General features: G+C 49.7%; 1 protein-coding gene across 1 annotated transcript; it reads left to right on the top strand.

The window, feature by feature from the left end:
* The first annotated feature begins 1721 nt into the window (after positions 1-1721).
* Positions 1722-20853, top strand: F11R (F11 receptor). The gene is made up of 10 exons (XM_033093661.1): positions 1722-1914; positions 16771-16839; positions 16948-17055; positions 17217-17363; positions 17628-17830; positions 17981-18083; positions 18202-18309; positions 18436-18448; positions 18729-18777; positions 18911-20853. Exons 1-10 carry the CDS (start codon positions 1854-1856, stop codon positions 18944-18946), a joined length of 897 nt encoding a protein of 298 aa, XP_032949552.1. The 5' UTR covers positions 1722-1853; the 3' UTR covers positions 18947-20853.
* Positions 20854-21762: the final 909 nt, after the last annotated feature.

Here is a 21762-nt window from a genome sequence, read left to right as displayed (position 1 = left end):
ATACTGAAAGGAAGGGCTGCCATTGGCAAAGAATAATTAGATATTTTGTGAACTCTAGAGAGCAGTGGCTGAAAGTTACCAGGAGGCAGATTCCAATTTGTTAAAAGGATATTTTAACAATTAAGAGTTGTACCAAAAGCAGAGTGGTCCGTCTTGAGAATATTTAGAAGAGTTTAAGCAGTATTGTATAAACTCTTGGTGGTTATATGGGTCCTCCTATGTAGTGTGAGAGGAAGACCTAAATGACCTCTAAAATGACCCTTCCATCTAAAGACTTCGATCAGTCTCAGAGTTCCTTACAACCCCTGCGCAAGCTCCCCCATCTGCAAGTTTCCTCTGCCGGTCACAGCCCAGTCGCCGGTCTCTTCTCCAAGCTCCTCCCTCTTCGCCTCTTCACCCTCATACTTAACTTTGTGTATATGTGTCTGTCTCCCCAAGAGTTTATTTCCTTTGAGGGTAAAGAAGAGAGCTTTGCACATGGTAGGCAAATATTTGTTTCGATTTAGTAATATGAAGTTTCTCCTCTGGTTATTGTTTCCTGTACTTCTCCTAGAAGTAGACTGTAAGCCATTTGAAGCCAGGGATTGCAGTTAGTATTTGTTTGTATTCCCCTACAGCACCCAGTAGGTGCTTGATAAACATTGCTTTAAGTACGGCAGAACCAGAAGTGGATCTTGGCCCAAGATACGTGAACCAAGGAATGAAAACAAAGATAAAAGGAGCAAAAGGTCAAGGAATATCACTGTTTTGTATAAAAGTATGAACTTTTTATGTGCAGTGAGATAATGATCAGGAAGTTTTCCCACAGGTAACGTGGGTACACAAAGATCAGTTAAAATTAAATCATTGTGAAGTAGAAACTACTAACAGTAAAGGTGTTGAACATGAGTTTCAATTAAAAATGATGTAACAGTATATTAACAGAAAGGTTTAGTATCAACATAGTCTATAGAAAGAGGTGGTTAGTCAGCACCCAACCATTAGTCACCGTGCAGATAATTCTGAAACAGGGCTCTTGTGACAGATCGCGCACGTTGAAGGACATACTCATAGTCACAGTGAGACTCACAGAGCATCTGCGTGTCCATTTGTGTTATCTGGTGTACTTATGCTTGAAGTCCTTGAGACGAGTAATCCTACTTTCCCCGGTCTCTCTCCCGCCCTCCCTTTTCCTTCCCTCCTCCCAGCGCAGGCCCTCTCGAAGCTTGTGAATGCTGCCAGTGGGGTCGACAGAGGAACACGGTTTTGGGTTGTATCATGGTCCTCTAGTCTCCTGGTCCTCTCCCCCCACCCCTCGCATATTATTGAGGTTTTCATTTGATAAAGGACGCGCCCAAGGTTTCTCCAGCACCCAGTAACGTACAGCCAAACAAACATCAAAAAAAAAAAACCTGGCGGGTTTCCGCGGGGTGCGCGACACGACCGCCTTCCCTACCTGCCCCTTCCAGGTACCCCCTACTGCAGCTCCAACCCAACCCCCATTCAGTCCAAGAGACCCTACTTCGGAAACGCCGCCCAATCCGAGTGTGCTCACCTGCAGAAGGTGAGGAGTCGGTCTCCTTTGGCGACTGTTTTCCAGCCAATCAGAGGCGCCACGGGCTTGAAAAGACGCCCCTCAGCCTCACGGGGAGAGAGGTGGGCGGAGCTGCACCTGGCGGCGGTGAGTCACTCAGAGGAGCGGCGGCTGCCTCCTCCAATCGGAGTGCGCAGGGGCGGGGCGCCGGCCAATCGAGCGCGGAGGGCGGGCCGGCGGGCTCAACCTGTGGGCCCGAGCTCCGTCCGCGCTGCTGTGCGCGAAGCTGGGTCTGTCCCAGGGCTCCGGCGGCCGTTCTCGCGTCGGGATCCTGGTCGTCATGGGGACAAAGGCGAAAGTCGGGAGGGAACAGTCGCTTCTCTTCACGTCGGTGATCCTGTGTAAGTTCCCGGAGTTTCGGGAGGAATTGGTGGGTCGGGCCCCTCCCGCGGAGGGGAGGAGTCCAGAAACCTGCCCGCCGCGCCCTCCGGTCCCGCTCCGCTCCCCGCCCCCACCCGGCGGCTGTGCCCGCTCCCGGGGCTCCCGGCCAGGGAGCGGCGGGGTCCGCAGGCGCACACAGCGCGGGGCGCTGGTTCCACTTCCCCGCGCTCACCCTGGGAGGGCCGGTGGGCGCGAGGGCCCTGCCCACGGTCACGCGGGCCGCGCACCTGGGAAGGGTCACCTCCCTAGACCACCCAGCCACCGGGCGCAGCAGCCACCAGCCTGTCACCGCCGACTCCCGGGGCCCCTCCCTGGAAGCCCTGCTCCTTCAGGGGCTCCAGAGAAACTGATGGAGGCGGGTGGGGGGTTCTCTCCCCGGCTGTTGCCCCGCACCCCGCGTCTTTGCGGGGCGGTGGCTGCCCTGGGAAAAGTGGCTGGGTGCAAAGTCTGAAGAGGAAATACAGCTGAAATCTGAAATTGCTCAGAAAACGGCATTCATTGTTCCTTTCGGGGATAACCCGAGTCCTTAATAATCGGTGTTGAGTGACTGGCTGGTCCGGGCGCGGTCGTTGGCTGGATCCTCCTCGGAGCCAGTCGGAGCCTCCGTGAGGCTCGCTGGCCTGCCGGGACCTGCCCGTCCCCGGTGCGGGGGCCCCCGTCGGCGGCCTGTGTCCGCACCTGCCGCGTGTCCGTCGTCTGCGCCCTGAGTGTCCTGCCCACGCTTCTGTGGGTGCTTGTGTCAGTCATTCTGCGGTCGGCATGAATCTCTGATTTTCCCTCAGGGTCCATGTTTTAGGAAATGTTAAAGGAAATGATCAATTACCGTCGATATCGGCAGTTCTAAGGCCATTCATTTTGCTCAGTTCTGAAGGGTGGAGACAGGGTTCCTGCCCGGAGACAGATGGACTGACTACTCTGTCACAAACATTTGTCCCTTGTCACAAAAACATAAGCCTTTGGGTTGGACTGGACTAGAGGCGAGCCTAATGGCCTCTCCATTGTGTAGATAAGGAAACAGCTCCAAAGAAAGGAAATGACTTTTCCAGACTGACAACAAAGGTCTCCTGACTGCCTTTGCCTTTTTACCTCCAGTTTCCATTGTCTGCCTACCCCACCTTTTTACTTCTGCCTGGATCTCAGGACTGTTGTTGACTCCACGTTTGTTGATTGTGTGTGATAGTCAGTACTGAAGCCTGCCCGGCCCTGTACTGTGCCTCCCTCCCCCAAACCTATGAGCTGCTCTTTCTGAGCCAGTGACTCTGCACTATATTTGTCATGCTTGTAAGCTTCCTGGAGCTGCGACCTTCTCCCCTTTTTCCTTTTCTTTCCTTCCTCCTAATTTTCTGTGCCACATAATAATCACACTGGCTCCGAGAGAGTTGTGACAGCACCATTCTGAGGTTGGGGAGGTCCTGTAGTCTGTTCAGGGAATCAGAAAACGGGTTCGGAGGCCAACCCAGGTGACGCTGCATCAGCTTGACAGGACAGTGGGCCCTGGGAAGTCACATGTCCTGGGCTGGAGGAACCAACCCTGTAACATTTAAATCAGGCTGGACTTCGTCCTGTAATCCAATCCCCATCTCGCTTTCTTCAATCTTCTTTACGTTCCCTCCTTAATTTGAAATGCATCAAAGAAGCTGCAAAACTTTTATGCTGTGGGAGCATTTGAGGTCTTGCTTCTGGCATATGTCATCAGTTTGGCTGAAATAAACATGTAAAAATTCTCTAAATAAATTAATAAATAATCAGGCTAGCCCTGGGGAGAGTGATTTGATTAGTACGCTGAGGATGGAAATAGGAGCCAGGCCGCCTGCCTGGGGTCTGGCTTCGCTCTGCCTTATCTGTGATCTCAGGCCAGTAGCTCCGTCTTTTCGTCTGTAAAACAGGAGCAGTGACACTTGTCCTAACCCTGTCCTGACGATTTACCAGTATCACGGCTGCATTACGTACACATGAAGGCGTACTGGGCAGCTGTGGTCCCCTCTAGATTCTGTAAGGATGGAAGAATCTGTCCCTCGGAAAGTAGGTCAAAGAAAGCAGGGAGAGACTTTGATAGATCCCCAATGGCAAAAGTTAAAAAAGTAGGGGCTCGCTGTTGAGCATCTAGTCTGTCCTGTAACCCCTGGGATGTCAGAAGTATGTACAGATGCCTGCGTGTTCTGCCTCCTCCCTCCGGGGCTGCTGCTGTCTGAGGAAGAAGACAGAGCAAGACATGACTGACAATTAAGCAAAGGCCGAACCCCATCCTGGGAACCTAGAGGAGAGGGCGGTCTGAGCCTGCTGGCCAGGGATTGGCAGGGGTCGGAGGCTAAACTCGGAGAACAGGGCTTGAGAGAATATCTGCTAACGAGAGCACCAGTCCCCTGTCCCTAGAGAGCCTGTGCTTAAACAAGTCTCCAGCTGTCTCCCAGGCAGTGAAGAGGCATTTTTGCTTAGCAGAGAGGCATGTGAATAGGACAGGGGAGAAAGGGAAACCTAGTTTAGAATGCTGGTCTTTGCCCCCGCCCCCCGCCCCCCTTTACTGGAGTGTAGCGTCCCCCTGAGACCATCCAGGGTGGAGGGACGGCCCTAGGTCTGGGCCATCTGTGAACCCTGCTGTTCCTTGCTGATGTGCTTTCTAGCTCTGCCGCATAGGGTCAGGCTTGCCCTCAGAGGTGGAGACTCCAGGATCATCCCCCCTTTCGTCTCCCTCCCTCTCCCCCAGTTGAATTTACTCCCAGGAAAGAACTGTTTCCTTGAAACCAGAAACTAGAAAAACCAGACACTAGAAACAGGCCACAGCCAGAACTGGGAAGTGAGTCGCAGTGGAGTTCCAGGGCCTGCGTCTGCCCCTCCTGTACACTCACCGGGTGCTGTCTCTCTCCAGTCGACCCGCCTTGTCTGTGTCCTCTGGCCTCGTTTTGCTTTGGGTTAAAGCTGCTGTAATTTCTTTTTTAAAGCTTACTGAATTAGAATAGGCTAATACATTGATGTGGTTTGACAATCCAAGTGATATTAAAGGTGTGGGGGTGTCTCCTGTTCACCCCACCCCCCATAGCCTCTCATGTAGCTTTCAGTGTTTTGCTATTTGTTACCCAGATACAAGTATATACCAACATACAGTTTTTTCTTCTCCCTCTTCTTGCACAGAAAGAGGCTCCTGTTGCATGCTTCATCTTGTTTATGTCACTTCATGTTCCCTGGAGAGCTTTTCACGTTGGTGTTTCAGGTGTTGTGGTCTTGGCCATTAAGGGGGCCCCTAGCTGCCCCCCAAAGTCAGCGGGGTCAAGCGGCGCCTGTTCTGTGGACACAGACACGGCAGACAGCCCTGCTTGGCGATAGATTTAAAAGCTGCACATTTTTTGTGCTAGGTTACAAAATAATGGAGCTTGTTTTTCATGTTTGATAGCATTGAGGACAGACCTTGGGGATCTCTACACTCAAACCTGCTTCCTTTCAGAAGGTTCAGGAAAGATCTGTATGACCACTCATCAGATGTAACTGAAAGAGGTTTCAGTGTTGTGAGAGGTGCGGGAAGCGGGGTGAGTGGGCGCATACTGGGGTTTCCCAGGCATTGAAAACGCAGAGTTCATCTGCCTGGGACTCCGTGATAAGCAGGGTTTCTGTCTAAAGTCCGGCTGTGTCATTTGTTTCACAGTGTGGGAGTACAACAGGAGCAAGCAGCTGGCTGGCAGGAAGCTAGATGCCAGGCCCTGGAGTGCGCCCTGAGCAGGCAGGCAGAAACTTCCTTGTAATGGGGAGACAGGTGGGGGAGGGGATGGGCTGAGCAGGTAGAACTGGAAATTCTGCTGAGAGCAGGCCAGGAGGCGGGTGGAGTGAAAGCCCTCTCCTACACAGCCGTTACACCTTCTGCCTTCCTTAGGGGCCTTTGCCAGCTGACTTTTCAGACGGAGCACAGCCACTGCTGGGCTCACAGAGCCTTCCTCTCTCTGTCCACACATTCCTTACCTGTCCCACCCCAACCTCCAGGAGTGAGTGGGAGGGGCGAGACCAGCAGGCTGGGGCGGAAGCTCTAGGTCTGGGGTCTAATTGTACTGGCAATGTCCAATTCATTGGTTAACCCAATAAACAGTGGTGGTTACCATGTTTGAGCACTGTGCCAGAGGTCAGGGATAAAAAAGCGGGAACACCTGCGATCAGAAAGCTGTGAGGAGGACGGGCCGGGTGGCTCAGGCGTTTAGAGCTCCATGCTCCTAACTCCGAAGGCTGCCGGTTCGATTCCCACATGGGCCAGTGGGCTCTCAACCACAAGGTTGACGGTTCAATTCCTCGAGTCCCGCAAGGGATGGTGGGCAGCGCCCCCTGCAACTAAGATTGAACACGAGCTGCCGCTGAGCTCCCAAATGGCTCAGTTGGTTGGAGCTCTTGGTTGGAGCGTGTCCTCTCAACCACAAAGTTGCTGGTTCAACTCCCGCAAGGGATGGTGGGCTGTGCCCCCTGCAACTAGCAACGGCAACTGGACTTGGAGAGGAGCTGCGCCCTTCGCAACTAAAACTGAAAAGACAGCAACTTAAAGCTGATGAACAGTACCCTCCACAACTAAGATTGAAAAGGACAACTTGACTTGGAAAAAAGTCCTGGAAATACACACTGTTCCCCCATAAAGTTATGTTCCCCTTCCCCAATAAAAACCTTAAATTAAAAAAAAAAAAGAAAGCTGTGAGGGGAGACAGAGGTAGCCGTAACAATTAGCCTATGTTAGGGTGCAGAGTCCGCTGGAGCTGGTGGCTTTTGGAGGCCCTGGGTCCTCCCTGATGGTTAGAGGGTCCTGTGAGGCTCATATGTCTAGAGGGGAAGTTTGGATGAATTCTTAGAGAAAACCAGAAACTGGCTGGCTGGTTTCCCTCCTTTTTCTTTTCTTTAACAAATTCAAACAAATTCAAGGCAAGAAAGCAACTTAAGTAAAATTCTAATAATCAACAGGGTGTATAGAGAAAACAAAGATTTCTTAATAAAGCAGTAGAAAGAAGTAGCTTTTCTGTGGTGGATTTGACCTGCTTGTATACAAGGGATGGTTGTTGGTGGCTTCATTCAGGCATCTGGACGCCACCCCCTCTGTGATCAGCTCCTCATCACAGCATTTTCTGTCTGGGCAAAGCAGTGTTAGGAGCTGGCCAGGATGCGAACATAACTTCCTCTGTCCCCAAGGAGCCACAGACACATTGACCAAGCGGAACACAGAGTAGAGTGTGCCAGGGGCTGGCGTCAAAGTACAAAATGTTTTGAGAGCATAGAAGAGAGGTACATTTTAAAAAGATATATTTTTTTAAATTAAGAAATGATACATGCTCAATGTAGAAAAATGGGAAAATAGAGAAAATTAAATCACATGTACTTTTCTTATCTAGAGATAAAAACTTAGAGCTGGTGTTTCATTCCAGTCTTTCCTCTGAATAAATGTGTGGTATATATTTATGTGTTTTTTTTAAGTATAATATGCTTTCAGCAAAATCCATTCAGCTGTGTGGCTGTAACATAATTTATGCAACTGTCCGCCTTTTGTTGGGCATTTAGGTTTTCTTTTTCTTTGCTGGACTAAATAACATTAAATTATCCTGTGCATGCATCTGTTATCTTACCTGTGATTATTTTCTTAGGCCACATTCGTAGAAGTTGAGGAGAGATTAATTTTGACTAGGGAAAAGCATAATATATCGAGGGATATTTGAACAGGATTTTGAAGGATGAATGAGATTTCCTTGCTTGTATGATGGAGATGCTGTGTAGCATAATAATTTTGGGGTCTTAGAACTACATAGACCTGGGTTAAGTTTTTCAACTTGCTGTTTGTAGCTGCGTGATTTGGGGTAACTGTTGTAAGCCTCAGCGTTGTCATCTGTGAAATGGGATGATAACAGTAGTACTTGTCTCAGGGGCTTTTGCGAGAATTTAATGAGACAATGCATGCGAAGCACCAGCCTTAATATGGGGGCTCCCTGTCACCTCTGCCATCTCTCCACTGACCCAGACAGTCATGAGACCTTGATCAGGTTCAAGAGAAGGAGACGTAGGCTTTACTTCAGTCACAATGTAAGAAAAGCACGCCAGATGAGAGCAATATATAGACAGGTGTCTATTTTGGAAAATACAATTTGCCACAGTTGCTTTATTACTCAAATACAAAGTGATTTTCAAGAATTGTATCCCCAGTCTTGGAGATTTATACACCACCAACTCTCATCTGAAATGTATGAGAACATGCGTGATTGATTTGGGTCTTAATGCCTGAATCACCACCTCCCTTCTCTGTACCTAACTTCTGTTCCACTTCCTACATCTGTGCGGTTCCACCTACCCACTTTCCTGTTCACAGTTACATTGTCTCCAATTGACCTGTGCTCTGGTTTTCTCCTGCCCTTTCTCTCTCCTTGAAATGTATCAGACTCACAATTACACTGCAGGTGTAGTAATCTCATATTTCTTACTCATTTGTTACCTCATTTCACCTCTAAAGTGTTAGTTTACCGTTCAGTGCTTCCTGGTGTGTATGCCACTATTTTTTTGTTGTTGTTGTTGTTAACATTTTATTGGAGAAGGGGAACAGGAATTTATTGGGCAACATTGTGTACTTCCAGGATTTTTTCCAAGTAAAGTTGTTATCCTTTCAATCGGAGTTGTGGAGGGCGCAGCTCAGCTACAGGTCCAGTTGCCGTTGTTAGTCAAGGAGTCGAACTGGCAACCTTGTGGTTGAGAGCCCACTGGCCCATGTGGGAATCGAACCGGCAGCCTTCGGCGTTAGGAACACGGAGCTCCAACCGCCTGAGCCACCGAGCTGGCCCGTGTGCCACTATTTTGATATTTCCTGTTTTGTTTTTCTTTCCTTCTTGTCATCTGTCTGATTTTTATCCTTTTCTATTCCCTTTCCCCCTCTTTTTCTCTAAATTAAAACACCTAATCCATATTTACTCTTACACAAATATAGAACACGGAAAAGAAAAGCCACCTGTGGTCTGATCCCTCAGGCAATACGCACTGTCAGTTGTTTGAGATTTAGAGATCATTTATGCATACTCTGGTTATTTTTATTATTTACCAAAGTAGGATCACATTCTATATACTGTTTTTACATGTTGAACATGTTTCTATGCCAGGACGAACTGACCTGCCTTGGCCTTTGGGGTGGCAACATGTCATTTTTCCATGTTGTGAATGTGTCATGTACTGGAGCCAGATTACCTGGATTAGAATCCTAGAGAGCTTCCTGCAAAGCCACTACTGGCTTTGTAACCTTGAGCAAATCCCTTAATTTTGGTTCCCCACTGAACTCATATATTAGATGGGAGTAATGTATTTATCTGATAGCATTATTGTGAGGATTAAATGAATTAAACCTTATGTAAATGTCTCAGAAGAGTACCTGGCACAGTAAGTAATCGTACTATTATTTTATTCATTGGTCATGCTCCGTAAGTGGTATGTCTAGAATTCAGATAAGATTAATTAAAAGTATAGGACAAGCCTTATGAAGGTCTTTAAGAGTTCTGTTGATCCTTTTTTAAAAATAATTATTTTTTCTTACTAAGATATAATTGACATACCACATTGTTTTAGTTTCAGGAGTACAGTATAATGATGTGATATTGGGATATATTGTAAAATGATCACAAGTCTAGTTAACACCCATCACCATGCATAGTTGTGCTGTACATGACATACCCACAGCATTTGTATCTGAGATCCATACAGCGTTGTCTCTCATCTGTTTTATTGTACTCAGCATACTCCTTTAAGGTCCATCTATGTTGTCGCAAATGGCGAGAGGTTTTTATCTTTCCCTACAAAAGAGTGTATATATATACACACACATAACATACAGACTAAAGAATAATGAACATCCGTGCACCCACCACCACCTTAACAAATAGAACTTCATTGATACCTTCAAACCCCTCCACAATTATTCATACATTTCCACACTCTTTCCTCTCCAGGTGTCATTTTATAGTTAACATTTCTTTGCTTTTCCTTATGGCTTTGCCACATATATTTGTATCCGTAAACAGTGTGTTTCTTCTGGTATGTTTTTGACTTTGGCTTCTCTGTAGCACCTCACTGGGGGAAGATGCCACATTCTTCCATTCTGCTGATGGTGGACGTTTGGGTGATTTCTCGTTCACTGTTACAGCCAGTGCTTCCGTGATCATTCTTGCTGCTGTCTGCTAATAGCAAGATTTCATTCTTTATTTTTCTTTCAGAAATTTTATTTATTTCATGATAAGATTCTTTGAGGACTAGTCATATATAAATTGTAAATGCATGTCTATAGGTTTACAAATATATAAATATAGGTCCTTTTATTGGCTGATAGCATCTTACCCTATGAACATAGCACATTCTATTTCTCCATTCCTCTAGTGATGAAGTTGAAGATTTCATTCTTTTTATGGCTGAATAGTATTCCATTGTCCGTTGATGGACACCCAGGTTGCTTCCATATTTTGGATGTTGTAAATAAAACTGCAGTGAACATGGGGTGCAGGTAACCTTTCGGGATAGTGTTTTCATTGTCTTCAGATGAATGCTCAGAGGTGGGATTGCTGGGGCATAAGGTAGGTAGTTGTATTGTTAAATCTTTGAGGAACCTCCATACTGTTTTCCATAGTTGCTGCACCCATCAGCTTCCCGCCAACAGTGCATGAGGGGTTCCTTTTCTCCAGGGCCTCCCAGCACTTATCTTTTGTCCTTTTGATAATAGGCATTCAGACGGTTGTGAGTTGACAGCTCATTGTGGTTTTGATTTGCATTTCCCCAGTGACTAGTGACAGTGGAGCATTATATAAGTGTTGGCCGTCTACATATCTTTTGAAAAATGTCTATTCAGATCCCTGGCCCATTGTTTAAGCGGATTGTTTGGTTCTTTTTGCTATTTTGGATATTAGCCTCTCATCAGATATATGATTTGCCAACAGTTTCTCCCATTGCCTTGCCATTCCTTGATGGTTTCCTCCATTGTAAAGAAATGCCGTCATGCTTACTTAAGTCAAACGAATGCCCACTGCTGATGCCAGCTTAGACCTTTGGATCAGGGCCACCATCGCAAAATAGCACAGACAAGGTGGCTTAAACAACAGTAATTTCTCACAGTTCTGGGGGCTGGACGTCCACATCAGGGTGTGGGCAGGTTGGTTTCCCCAGGCCTCTCTCCTGGGCTGCAGGGGGCTGCCCACACGCTGCCTCTTCACATGGGCCGCCCGTGTGCATGAGCACCCCAGGTGTCTCTGGGTGTAAAGACACTGTCAGCTTGGCTCAGGGCGTGTCTTGAGGACCTTGTGTTCACTTAGTTACCATGGTAAAGGCCCCTCTCCACAGACAGCCACATTTCAGGTCCTTGGGGTCAGGCTTTCATACATGAAGTTGGAGGGAATGCAGTTCAGTTCGTAACAGCCCTGAACCAATTGCAGAGTACCTCTGCTCTAGCCGGGGGCCTCCGCCTCAGCTGCCTTGGACCTGCTTGGAGTCTCTTGGTTGCTCTTATGGTCATGGAAACAGTGGGGGTACTTTACATGGATTCACATCTCCCCCGCCTTCTGCTGCTATTTTAGACCTGGCATTAGAAAACCTCCTGCACGTGTCCCACCTTCAGCCCTGCACACTCCCCTGGGATGCAGGAGGCCCCCTCTGCTACTGTCATTCACACACCCACAGATACACTGCAACCCCGGTACAGAGATCAGTCCCTTTCGCAGAATGATAGGCAGAAATCGCCCATGTGCAAAGAACTTTAGTTCTTTTCAAAACTATGAAGCAAATTGAGAAACAATTTTTAAGTTCTGAGACTAAGTTTTAATAAAGATTAATGGAACACTTATTTTTATCCCTGAGCGCTGAACAGTTAAAAACAAACAAAGAAAACCCTTGCTAGTACTAAAATTTTTAAAAGATTGGGCTTTGAATTGAGTTTGTTTTTTTCTTCATTTGGGCATGCCCCATCTGCCAGTTTGAAAAGTGGGCTCATCTTTGTAGACAAACCTAAACAGGTGGATGTAGGAGTGAGGGGTGGGCTGTGGCCTCGTTTGTGCGGGCCGACCGGTGCCAGCCATCGTGGTCAGTGCTGAGCGCGCACAAACAGGACTACCACGGGGTCCCTGCTGCCGAGGGTTTACTGTCAGACAGGGAGACGCACGTGTGCACAGCGACGTCATCGTAACGGGGGACAGGCTTTGACAGTGCTTCGCATTGCGCAGTGGAAGCCTGGGACAGGCCTTGGCCTGGCTCTGGTCAAGTCACGAGGGCAGGTCATTTCCTGGAAAATAATGTGGACGAGCTGCTGCTGCCAGAGGAAGAAAGTGGGGAAAGGGAAAGGGTGTTACATGTGGCAGGGGTGGCGTGCTGTGACACAGCTGGTCTTTACTGGGAATTGTAAGTATTTAGTTTCGTATTGCTGGAGGGTAAACTGCAAGAGTAGAGAGTGTCATGAAAATGATAAGCTTATCACAAGGTCAGGTTGTGCTGGAACTCTTGCCTTGCTGAAGAATTTGGATTTTATCTTGGAGGCAAAGTGAAATCATTGAAAGCTTGAGCAAGTATTAGATTTGCGTTTTGAGGAAGGTCGTATTGTACAGTGTAGCACTGGCTGCCTTGATTTGAATCTGTGCCACCACCTAACAGCTCTGGGCCTGTTTCCCCATGTGAAAATGAAAATGAAAATCACCCATTCCTAAGGTTGTTGTAGGGATCCAATGATGGTCCATGCAGGGTACTTCTAACGGTGGTAAGAGTTGGCTCTCCCACCAGCAGTGGGATAGAGGATGGGTCAGGATGATACAAAGCAGAGAAGCCAGTTGGAGACCAATTGCAGTTCTTCAGATGATGATGGCACTAAAGGTAGCAATGGGATGGAGAGGAGGGGCCAGTTTGGTGGAGATTTGGGAGGTGACATTGTAAAGCTCCCTGTGTTTGACTGACTAGAGTGAAGGAAAGAGGGTGGTGGCCTGAAGATTTCTGGTTTGAGTGACCAAATAAATGGTGATGCCATCTACCTGGAGGGAGGCGTGGGAGGAAAGAGCTGGTGGCACGCCCCGAGCAGTGCGACGTGGCCCAAGGCACTGCCACAGGTCTGCGGCTCAGGTGAGAGGCAGTGGCTGGAGCTCTCCTTGCATGGGTGAGGATGAATTTCAGGCTGCGTTTGAGATTTCCTAGAGAATATGGAGAGAGAAAAGGCCCCGGATGGGATGCTGGGCATCCCTAATATTAAGGGATGGACAGAGGAAGCAAAGTCCCAGGAGAATAAGACAATAGTCAGGCAGGGAGAGGACCGGAAGGGCCACACATAGAAACCAAAGGGGTGGAGTGTCCTCTTAGTTGGGCAGTGACCATCGGGGCAAGCATCTTACAGGGGCCACAGGAGGTAACTGAACAAATGCTGGGTGTTCCTTATTCTAAGACTGCTTTAATGTTTTGGAAATTGGGGTGTGATTTATAGCCTATGTACTTGTATATATTTAACATAATTTCTCCCAAGAAGCTCTTATCTAAGAATTGAGGAATACAATGACTGATAACCTTGGTAAAAGCCATTGTAATTCCAAGGTGACAGCCAAAGCCATACTCCATTCAGCAGGATGAGTGGTGCTTGGGTGTGCTGGCGGGAAGCTGTGTGTGGATGACTTCCTTAAGAAGCTTGGAGCGAAAAGGAATGGGAGAGCATTCCATCTAGAGCGGGGTGCAAGATAGAGTAAAGGTTTTCTGCACGGGAAAGGGCCAAACATATATGGATGCTTCAACTTCTTTCTTGTTGTGAACTTAGAGCAAAGTAAACATCACAGTGGAAAGGATGAAATTTCCTTCTTTTTTGGTTTATCATGTGCATTGGTAGGACATTTGTGTGCATAGTATGCCAAGTGTAGGTCCACAGTTAAGGGCAAAGAGGAGGCCGGGATGAGGCAAGAGAAAACAGACTAGAGGAGGGGAGTGGGCAGGGAGAATGACTGTGGGTGTACCCATCCCTCACTGGGATGCAGTGAGGGAAAGCCCTCAGGTCTGCTGGCCTATCTGTGAAGGCTCTAGAAAAGAGTCTTTCCAATGATAGAGGAGAGAAGGTTTGGTGGGCTGGAGTGGAAGCATTTTTCAGGCAGTATTTATATTTGTTTATATGTCTTGTTGAAGAAAACATTGAAGTCCTATAAGGGAGTGTGTACAGACGATAACGATAAGATATAATGGTGGTTTGGTGCTTTCTGTTGGTCAGACACTGTTGGAAGCACTTTGTATTAGTTTAAGTCTCAACAGCCTTTGAATGTAGAAACTGTTATTCCCCATTTTACAAATGGGCAAACTGAGGTTCACAGTCACTAAGCGGCTTGCCCGGGTTGCACAGCCTAGTAAGTAACAGAGATGGGGATTTAATGCAGGCTGTCTGGTTCCAGGAATGAGACGGGGACTGTGGACGCAGTGGCCATCGGCTGAGGTGTCCTGTGGTGATAAGAGGGGCATGGCCTTGAGCCTGGAGTCACAGTGAGATATGCAGCCACAGTAGAGTTGAGTATTGCAGCCAGGCACAGGCAGGGAGAGACAGGCAGACAGACACAGGCAGGGAGAGACAGGCAGACAGACACAGGCAGGGAGAGACAGGAAAACAGCCAGACACAGGCAGAAAAGCGTAGTCCTGCCTTGGGGGGAGGTGGGAGGCACTTGAGGTGAAGGGTCCTGGATTGTAAACAAGAGAAGAGAGGCCTGTACCAGGTTGGTAGTGGGTCAGGATTCATGAGAAGAGAGATGTGTGTGGTCCACAGTGTTTGTATGTATTGAGTGTGATTCCTGAATGTGCTTCAGATCTGATGAGCTGAGAGGACTCAGAAAAGAAAATCAGCTAAAGGGAGAAGTAACACAGAAACACATATGCTGTCTTTTGTTGTTTGTTTTTTTTTTTTTTTTTTTGTATGTGTGCCGCCCTTTACTTCATAGGCTAGTGTTTAGTTTAATGTGAAACTGTTCTTTATTTGGGTGGTGTCAGAGGTTGGGTTCTTGGGAAGCTGACTCTGAGCTGTCGGTCATCGTACCAGGTCATTCTTAGGACCCACACCTCTGGAAGGAGGGGATGGAGGGGGTGCTGGGCAGAGGGACACGCGAAGTCGCACTGGAGTGGCCGCCCATCCCCGGGAGGCTTTGGAGCAAGGCCTCCACAGACCCCTCCTGTCCTTGATCAGGCAGTGGGAGCCCCCGCCCCTGCCCTGGCGGGAGGTGTGTCCCGGCCCAGTGTTCTGTTCGCAGCGGTCGCTGTCCCTGTCCGAGGCTGGGACAAGCCTTCCTGAGGAGAGGTCTGGTTCAGGCACTCATCACAGGTAGCGCATTGTAAAATCTGAGAATCTTAAAAAAAACAAGTTCTGATCATTATAGCAGAGAAAACAGACTTGGACAAAAATCAAAGCATTTCATTATCAGCATTCTTGATGAGAGCTGAGATTTCATGTCCTCAGTTTTCAGTTTTGTAAAAGCTATTGGACTTAATTTCTGTATCTGTTATTACATTCGAATGTAGATTTGACATTAAAATGTAATGCCAGATATATACATACAAGGTAATGCTATTATAATTTATATATAAAAATGGGCCTGAATTTTAAAAGAACGCCATTTTATTACATAGTTTGCCTCCATGAAACCAGTGGCTTTTCTGAGACGGTGTGGTTAATCAACGTATGACACAGTAAGGAAAAAGGGGTGTAGGAGTAATGTGTCTGCTCATGTCACCTCTACCATTTCCCAGCTGTGAAACCTTCACCAGCCTCTTACTTTTCAGGCAGCTAATTTTCTCACCTTTAAAATGGGGGAGAGAATGTTTATCCAGACTAATTCAGCGTTGTCTGTCAATTAAAGTAAATGTATGTCAACATTAATGCCAAAAAAGGAACCTGAAGGACTTTAGAGAGCATCTGGTTCAAACCTTTCAGGTGAGCAAAGGAAGCCTCAGAGGTGGAGAGACCATGTTTACTTTGTGCGTAGTTAATAAATAAAGGGGAAGTGTGCTGTATTTAACCGACATGCTTGCATTTATCTGAGGAAGACAGGAATCTGACCTAAACTGTAAACAGCGCAGACCTCATGAGTCTGAGCTTTGAAAACACTGAGAGAACCTGCAGGTGCCATTGCTGTCCCTGATCCCCGCGTCCTGCTGCTCATTCTGGGCGGTCTGAGCCCCCTGGGACCCCTGCTGCACCCCCACCCCACCCCATGTCCCCCCTCACCGCTCCTGTCCACCCTGCCTACTCTGCCGTTTCTTCTCCGGTCCTTCCGCATGGAGGAGTTGCTAATGGTGATCAGGGTCCAGTTCTGGTCCTCCCTGCGTGTCACACGCAGCTGTGTGAGCTCAGGCAGGCTTCCTCCCTACCTCCCTCCCTTCCTTCCTTCCCATCTCAGTCTCTCCTGGAAAATTGGGATAACACTTGCCCTGCTGATCTGTGGGTCTTGTTTCAAGGATCAAACGGTCTCCGTCTGGGAAAGCACTTGACCAAGCACACGTGCCCTGCAGTCCATCTGGGGTTGCCCCACGCTCCCCTCCTCCCTCCCCGGCCTCCCGCTGTGGTGGCTTCCTGCCAGGACTGTGACAAGTGGCTGCAGTTGAGACGCTTTCTCTGAATTATGAAATGGTAGTGGGGACCTAATTAGATTACTGGGAGTCACAGTGAGAGAAGTTACATTGGAAACAAGCACTTTGTTTCCATTGATAAAGAAGTACTGGCCTACAGTCCTAGCGAAAGGCATTTAAAGAAGGCATTTAAGGTATTTGTGAGCGGCTGTGAGCCCTGCCCCGTGAGGCCCCAGCCCGGCGCCGTCAGCTGGGACAGCGGGCGCTCCTGACGGCATGCCCCGCCCCCCAGGCTCGCTGGCGCTGGGCAGCGGTACCGTGTTCACTCCGGAACCCGAAGTCCGAGTTGCTGAGAATAAACGTGAGTTGGGAGGGGCTGGCGGGAGGGGAGCCCCCGGGGGCCCTGGGAACGCCCCCCGCGTCCGTTTTCTCCCGCCCCTTCCTCACGCCCACTTCCATCCTGCTGCAGCCGCCAAGCTGTCCTGCTCCTACTCTGGCTTCTCCTCTCCACGAGTGGAGTGGAAGTTTGCCCAAGGCGACACCACCAGCCTCGTTTGCTACAACAACAAGATTACAGGTGAGACACTCCACCCCTGTCCTGCCCGCCCAAGCTGTGGAGGGACAGATTCGCCTGGGTTCCCCCCCCAGGGGGCGGTACCCCCTAGGGCTTGGGGGCCACCAACTCCAGTTCCTCTTAGCGCTCCAGCTCACTCTGCCCCTGCTTCTGTCTCCCGGCAGCTTCCTACGAGGACCGAGTGACCTTCTCACACAGTGGTATCACCTTCCATTCTGTGACCCGGAAAGACACGGGGACATATACGTGCATGGTCTCTGACGAAGGTGGCAACACCTACGGGGAGGCCAGCGTCCAGCTACTTGTGCTCGGTAGGTGCCCCATGTCTCCATGGGGCTGGGATGAGTTGCTCCGCCAAACGCTCAGCAGGCTCGGTCTGCCAGTTGCCCAGCTCATTGTGGTGTGGGGGGGGAATGCTCGCTCAGTCACAGATGTCAGAGGGGACCAGCTCCCGGTTAGGGAGGACTGGGCACGGCCCGGAGGGAGGCTAGAGCTGACGGCTGCGGTGTGCTCACCAGCGGCCTCCTGCCTGCGGCCCTCCCTGCCCATGACCGGCCCCTCCTCTCCCTTCGCAGTGCCGCCGTCCAAACCTACAGTCAGCATTCCCTCATCCGCCACCATTGGGAGCCGGGCGGTGCTGACCTGCTCCGAGCAAGACGGCTCCCCACCCTCCGAGTACTACTGGTTCAGGGACGGGGTCCTGATGCCAACGGAGCCCAAGAGCAGCCGTGCCTTCAGCAACTCCTCCTACACCCTGAACCACAAGACAGGGGAGCTGGTATGGATGGGGAATGTGGGGGGCAGGGATACAGAACCCCTGAGGGTGGGGGTAGAACACGCAACAGGGTGAGCGTGGCGTTTGGGTCTGGACAGGAAAGGTAGGTACTTGGCTTTGGAAGCAGGAGGCTGATTGTGTTCTGCCCTCCAGGTCTTTGACCCGGTGTCAGGCTCTGACACTGGAGAATACACGTGTCAGGCTCAGAATGGGTACGGGACACCCGTGAGGTCAGACCCCTTGCGCATGGAAGCTGGTGAGCGAGGGTGTGGCAGGGTGAGCTCAGATGGGGGTCGGGTCTGCTTGGTCCTGCTCCGTGGTGCTGACAGTCCCCAAGCAAGCGCTCACGTGCCCGCCCTCTCGATGTCTTGCAGCGGAGCTGAATGTGGGGGGCATCGTGGCTGCCGTCCTTGTAACCCTCATTCTCCTTGGAGTCTTGATTTTCGGCATCTGGTTTGCCTATAGCCGAGGCTACTTTGACAGTAGGTGTTTGCCCGCAAAGGCTCTCCTTCTCACTGTCGCAGCACCCAGTGCTCATGTTGCCTGTCTTCCTGCGCTATGCTGCCCTCTACCATGCTAACCTCATGCTCCCATTTCTTCTCTTTCAGGAATGAAGAAAGGGTGAGTGAGGTGCTGTGCTGGGGCCCCCCAAAGCTGAGAACAGGACGCATGTGGTTTGAAGCTGAGATGGGCTGGGGAAGGGGTTGGAGGTGGAGGCCACCAAGGGAAGACATCTGCCTTTCTACCTCTGTTCCCTGTGTCCCTGTGCTGTCTCCTCACCCCCCACCCCCCAGCACTCTGCTTTTGTAAAGTTCTCAGTTCTGGCCTCTAAAGTTGGCAAGCAGAGGTTAAGGAGAGGGGCTCGGGGACTGAGTGTCTCCATCTTCTGGCTTGTCTGCAGGACTGCAAATAAAAAGGTGATATACAGCCAGGCCACTGCTCGAAGTGAAGTAAGTCTGCCCACGCTGGGGCGGGGAGGGCCTCCCAGCTGGAGTGAGGGGCCTCTGGCCTGCAGTTGTGTGTTTGGGGGATCCTCAGCTCAAGAAGACAATAGAGAGTTGACTGGGTGTTTTGTGTCCCTAGGGGGAGTTCCGACAGACCTCTTCATTCCTGGTGTGACGTTGGTTCTCTGCGTTTGCCTCACTCAGGTGCTACCAGACTCTGGCCCCTGATGTCTGTCTGTAGCTTCACAGGATGCCTTATTTGTTTTCTAGCCCCCCACAGGGGGCCCCACTTTTATCTTAGTTCGGATGTGTTTTTTAATAACGTCAGCTCTGTGCCCCGTCCTTTTTCATCCCTCCCTTCCTTTCCCACCACCACTGAGTGTCCTGGGACTCTGTAAAGCTTTCGTTCCGGTCCCTCCGAGGGATCGAGCAGGAGTGCTGAGTGCTGCCTGCTCCCTCCCAAGCAGACGGCAGACGGCAGGAGCAGCAGGGCACTCACCCCCGGGTACAGCCACCATCGTACAGGCCTGGAGCCCAATTCCTCAGCTGTTTCCTCCCACGCTGCTCTGATAACCGCCATCAGCCATTGTCAAGTGGGGACTGGGGACCACAGCAGCTGAAAAGGTCCCTCCCACCTCTGCTTTCCCACAGGAAATGCCACACACAGACTGACACCAACTGTGTCAGTGGGGAAAACTGGTGCTTTTGTTGTGGAGAGCATAGTCAGCTTTCAGGGGACAAGAAGCAGAAGTTTTTAACCACTGATTTAAAGAAATGGAAGCTGGAGCTGGTGGCTCGAGCCATCATCCTTCCTTTGGCCGAACAGCTGGATGGACCCTCTGACGCTGTGTCTCCTAGGCTGTGGGGACGTGTGTCGTAGTGTCTGCTGAGGGCATGTGCTCCTGGTTCTGTGCGGACCTGGGTGTGTGCTGGAGGGCTGCTCAGCTCGTGGTGGGTTGGTGTTTATGTGAGTTTGTGTGCAGCTGGATGTTGCTGGAAATAAGAACCTTGTTTGTGGAAGCTTCTTGCTGTGAGTTGGGCAGTGAGGCTCTTGGTCTCCTTTGTACAAACAAGAAAATGCCAGAAGCCCTGCTTTCCAGCAACCTGGGCTGGTCCCACCCCTTCCTGTCCCGCCCCTTCCTGCTTCCTGTCTCAGGGTGGAGCTCCAAACACTGGACCCGGTGCCAGCGCTCCCTGTGCCTGGCCTCCCCTGCTGGAGGATGGCACCCTATGCTGGAGGAGGCTGAGCCCTGAGAGGGGAGAAAGCCCGCCGTCTGCCTCTGCCCACCAGGTGCCTTCACCCAGCCCCTGGGGCTGCAGGAGAAAGTGCTGGAGCCTGCGGCAGGAGTGCGTCTCAGACCATTTGGAGACTCCATCTTTAGCAGTCCCTGCGACTTTCTGTGGTGGGGTGGGTGTTTGAGGAAAAGATCCTTGGTGACCGGGTGTGAGTCCGGCTGTGGGTGAGCGAGCGCAGGAGGGAGCAGGCCTGCGTGTCCTCGTCTTCCTGTCAGTCCCTTCTGTGCCCTTAAATTACTGTTTCCCCACCTACCACCGTCCCCCAGTCTATTGATTAACTAGCAAGAGCACAAATAAGGAGTTTTCTAGGGTCATTTTGATTATTTCTGTGGAGGATACTAAGTACCGCTTTGCTGTACTCCGCTGCCTGATCTGGAAATCCCAACAGAGTTTGAGTTTTGTAGCAAGGACCCAAAAGGAAAAACAGGACCAATCAAACCATCAGGTCAGGGTCACAGGCGAACAAAAAAAATTTTCCAGGTGGAAGTAAAATCAAATTAGACAATAAAAGCAGAGATGATGGAATGATTCAGTAAGCATGAGAATTGTGAAGTATGTTTCAGTTCTGTATCCTGTTGGGAGGTGTGAGGAGAGGCCCAGGTGGCTCACTGCCCTGTAAGTCTCCTCACACCCTAGGCCACTTGTGAGGAGGAGGCAGTTGGTACCAGCCTTGGTATTCACCTCTGCAGCTTGCAGCCGCCCCTTTGGGTTGGAAAACACCTTGTCTGCTTTCATTGTATGATGTCAAAACTGATTTTTGTAATAAATGTTTATTTTTCACATTGAGTTTGTTTATATCCTGAAGTTCTACATTAAAAGAATTGGGACTCCCAGAGTGATGTATCCATTCAAAATCCATCTAATAGTTTTATTGATCAAGAAATTAGAGAGAGCCTTCTCCAAGCCTTGATTACACTTTAACGTACCCTGGGTCTGTGCTTGAATGGGAAGGGTTGAACTGCACATTTCTCATGTGAAACTGAGACTTGGGAGATGGGGAACAGGGCATTTTCCTGGAGATTGGGATTTTGAGACATGAGCCCCCGTGACCAGGGATTAATGATTGCGTGTAAGGATGTGTTCTCATCTGCACTGTATCTACAGGTCAAGGCCAGGGGAGGAAGAGGAGGGAACTAGGTTGGTCCATTTCTGAGTGAGGGGACAGTATGTTCTATGGGGCAGGGCGACAGCTTCAAGGGGATGAATGACGAAAAAGAGCAACTCCACTTGAAAAGAATTCTGTAGCTCCTCCAATTTTTCCCTTTTTTAAAAGTAGATATAAAATTCTAGTATGAAATGGATCTTCTTTCCTCTTTTGGGGTAACTTGTTCAATGATTAGAGGCACAGAAATTACAAGGAGCTTGCCTGAGTTCACATAACCAGTACTAGGCGAGTGGGACCTCTGGGGTTGGGACGGGGGAGGTGCGGGGGTGGGGGTGGGTGTGGGCGGTAGCAGGGGGAGGTTGGAGCTGGGAGCCCAATTCCTGCTCTCAGTGACCCTGAAAGGAAAAAGCAGGAGGAGGAGCCAACGCAAGGTAACTTCCTCTGTACAGGTGGGAATGTGGGTCTTGGGAGAGAGGACAATTAAAGTTTTGATGTGACTGCGGGTTTCCTCTGAGCTGTGACCGTATCACGTGAGTCTGCCATCCCAGCAGGATCTACTGGACAGAGACAAGTGAGCTCTTGACAAAATG

The sequence above is a fragment of the Rhinolophus ferrumequinum genome, chromosome 22 (genome assembly GCF_004115265.2).
Source record: "Rhinolophus ferrumequinum isolate MPI-CBG mRhiFer1 chromosome 22, mRhiFer1_v1.p, whole genome shotgun sequence".
Taxonomy (NCBI): domain Eukaryota; kingdom Metazoa; phylum Chordata; class Mammalia; order Chiroptera; family Rhinolophidae; genus Rhinolophus; species Rhinolophus ferrumequinum.
This window is presented reverse-complemented; position numbering and strand designations above follow the sequence as displayed.